Genomic DNA, 3,446 nt, shown 5'->3' on the forward strand with positions numbered 1-3,446 from the left:
GTACAAACGGGACGGGCTTCATCTTAACCAAAGAGGAACCAGGCTGCTGGCGCTCAACATTAAAAAGGTGGCAGAACATCTTTTAAACTGATCCCTGGGGGAAAGCCGACAGGAGCTGAGGTGACTACGGTTCGGAATACAGAGTCCATGGGGATACAGATGGAGAGGGAGGTTTTTCTAAATCAACCACATTCAAGTGAGGAGCATAATAGCAATGTGATAAGTGATAGTGTCTACAAAAGGCTAGAGGGCAAAACACATAAATCCCAGGTTAGGGACTGAGACAGAGTATACAAGTGTCTCTATGCTAATAGTAGAAGCCTTCGACCTAAAATGGGGGAGCTGGAGTACAGAGTTTTGAAGGAGGACATTGATATAGTGGGCATCACAGATACATGGTGGGATGAGGAGAACCAGTGGGATGCTGTTATCCCAGGTTACAGGCTCTACAGGAAGGATAGGACAGGGAGTATTGGGGGTGGGGTGGCCCTCTACATCAAAGAGAGCATAGTGTCACATAAAATAGACAATGCAGGGGGAGCTGATTCCTCTACAGAAGCACTGTAGATATCAATACCAGGGGTGAAGCATAGTTTAACATTAGGAATATATTATCGTCCCCCTGACCAAAGCGCACAAGAGGATTCTGAGATGGAAAAAGAAATTAGAGAGGCCAACAAAAGCAAAAATGTAGTGGTAATGGGCGATTTTAACTATCCCCATATAAACTGGAAAAATGCATGTTCAGGTCATAGTAAGGAGAGAACATTCCTGGATATGCTAAATGACTGTGGCTTAGAGCAGATGGTTGTAGAACCAACCAGGTGATCCTAGATCTAATTCTGTGTGGGACCCAGGACCTGGTGCGGGAAGTCAGTGTTGTTGAGCCGATAGGGAACAGCGACCACAATGCTGTCAGATTCAGTATCTCTGCATGCGAACAAGTGACAACTACTAATGTAGTTACATTTGCCTTCAGAAAGGGAAATTTCTCAAAGATGAGGGGGATAGTGCGCAGGAAGCTGAAAGGGGGGATATGATTGAAGTCTATAAAATTATGCATGGGGTAGAAAATGTTAACAGAGAGAAATTTTTCTCTCTTTCTCACAATACTAGAACCAGGGGGCATTCATTGAAAATGCTGGGGGGAAGAATTAGGACTCATAAAAGGAAACACTTCTTCACACAACATGTGATTGGTGTTTGGAATATGCTGCCACAGGAGGTGGTGATGGCCACTAGCCTGGATAGCTTTAAAAAGGGCTTGGACAGATTTATGGAGGAGAAGTCGATCTCTGGCTACCCATCTTGATCCTCTTTGATCTGAGATTGCAAATGCCTTAACAGTCCAGGTGTTCGGGAGCAGCAGCAGCAGAAGGCCATTGCTTTCACATCCTGCAGGTGAGCTCCCAAAGGCACCTGGTGGCCACTGCGAGTAGCAGAGTGCTGGGCTAGATGGACTCTGGTCTGATCCAGCAGGCTAGTTCTTATGTTCTTAAACCTGATGTAAGCTCTTAAACTATATTTAGTAGCTTAAACAAAGGGCAGAGGCAGACAGTGCAAGAACAGCATGAAACGCGCATATTCCCTATCCCATATATTCATGTGCACTATTTTCAGCTTTCCAGGGAAGAGTCTACATGTATAGAAGCAAGGGACGCAACAACCAACAGCAGTACTGTGCTATGCATCAAGTCCAGAATCAACCAGTCCAAGTGTAAACAGGAACTCCCAAGTCCAGGAAATAGCTTTTCACGTTCACTGTATGAATCAGAGTCTTAAAGCGCAGGTGCTACAATTCCGGATTCAACCGGTTGATCCTAGTGTCTAACTTAAGATCCCAAGGAAGAAAGTAGGAGAGTTTCACGATAGCCGCACGCTGATCAAGCGGGGATCTCCTGTATGGTTAAGTGGCGTGCTTCTCCTGGTCATATAGCAGTTGCAAAAGCAAAGAAATCCAATGCATCCTGAACACGTTTTGTGATAGTCGGTGTTTTCGGGAAATCCCTTCCTCGGTGGTATCACATGTCTTTTTAAGTTCAGGGTTCTGACAATGTATTAATGCAAGCTGTAACACAGTGGTGGCGAACCTATGGCACGGGTGCCAGAGGTGGCACTCAGAGCCCTCTCTGTGGGCACGCGCAAACAGAGTGCCCCCCCACACATGTAGGTTGGCCTCTGCTTCTGGGCTCAATTATTAGCATTAAACCTAAGACCTTGTTAAGCGCTGTTAAACCTCACTGATTTTCATGCGAAGAACTAAAGCATGATCTTGGGCGTCTTAGTTGATAGTTCCATGGGAATGTCAACTCAATGAAGAGAAGTCGATTTATGGCTACCAATCTTGATCCTCTTTGATCTGAGATTGCAAATGCCTTAACAGTCCAGGTGCTCGGGAGCAACAGCTGCAGAAGGCCATTGCTTTCACATCCTGCAGGTGAGCTCCCAAAGGCACCTGGTGGGCCACTGCGAGTAGCAGAGAGCTGGACTAGATGGACTCTGGTCTGATCCAGGTGGCTGTTCTTATGATCCTTTACCTGGGAGTAAGCTCGGTTGCTGGCAATGGGGCTTGCTTCTGAGTAAACCCTCCTAGGGTCGTGATTCACCCATTTGAAGAGTTGCACGGTTGCTTCAAAGCAAAGCCACTGACTACCACCAAGCTTACTCCTGAGTAACGCACGCCTCGGAGCCAACCGGTTTTTCTAAACTGAAAGTATTCAGGTTAAATTGCCATGTTGGCACTTCACGATTAATAAGTGGGTTTTGGGTTGCAATTTGGGCACTCGGTCTCGAAAAGGTTCGCCATCACTGCTGTAACATGTGAAATCCATGATATGAAGCATATGTGTAACAATAAAAGTCATTGTACGAATATCCAATAGGTAAAATAAATAAATGTGACACTAACACATAAGCCATTTAATGCATTTGTCCCTGATTCGACTGAGACACTGTTGTGCCGTGTTCCTGTCTGCCCCCGCCCCCAGTAGTCTGGAACTCAGCCAGCCTCAGCACTTGGCAAGAGGCGGGCACTTACCTCTTGGTGGGCCCTGGCATTCATTCTCTGTGCTAGAGATCTGAGTGTGAAGAACAGGTATTCTGTGCATGCTCAGAGACCTCTCCTCTCTTGACATTCTGGCATGCAGCACTGACAGAAGGTAAGCAGGGAAAAATTATGGGGTGGGGTGGGGGGGGGTAGGGAAAGAAGAAGAGAGTCTTGCACCTGTGAGGTTTCCTAGAGACTGGCGTGTGAGCAGGGACCTAATGCCCATTGGGCAAGGTGGTCAGTTGCCCAGGGCACCACCTTGTGGGGGGGCATCAAAATGCAGGGTTCGGTTTTGGGTATTTTTAGTGGTTTTCCATTGTTGGCCTGCAGGGGGTGCAGTTTTTAGGCTAGCAGCACTAGAATTTCAGCGTATCATCAGGAGACTGTCCTTATGCTACCC

At 46.8% G+C, this 3,446-nt stretch overlaps 1 protein-coding gene across 1 annotated transcript in view; it reads right to left on the reverse strand.

The window, feature by feature from the left end:
- LOC125440661 (transmembrane protein 176A-like) overlaps positions 1-3,107 on the reverse strand; it is a 9,043-nt gene extending 5,936 nt beyond the window's left edge. The window contains exon 1 of the mRNA XM_048510519.1: positions 3,038-3,107. Within this exon, the coding sequence (XP_048366476.1) occupies positions 3,038-3,107 (70 nt within the window). The remainder of the gene's footprint in view (positions 1-3,037) is intronic.
- Positions 3,108-3,446: the final 339 nt, after the last annotated feature.

The sequence above is a fragment of the Sphaerodactylus townsendi genome, linkage group LG11 (assembly GCF_021028975.2).
Source record: "Sphaerodactylus townsendi isolate TG3544 linkage group LG11, MPM_Stown_v2.3, whole genome shotgun sequence".
NCBI classification, from domain to species: domain Eukaryota; kingdom Metazoa; phylum Chordata; class Lepidosauria; order Squamata; family Sphaerodactylidae; genus Sphaerodactylus; species Sphaerodactylus townsendi.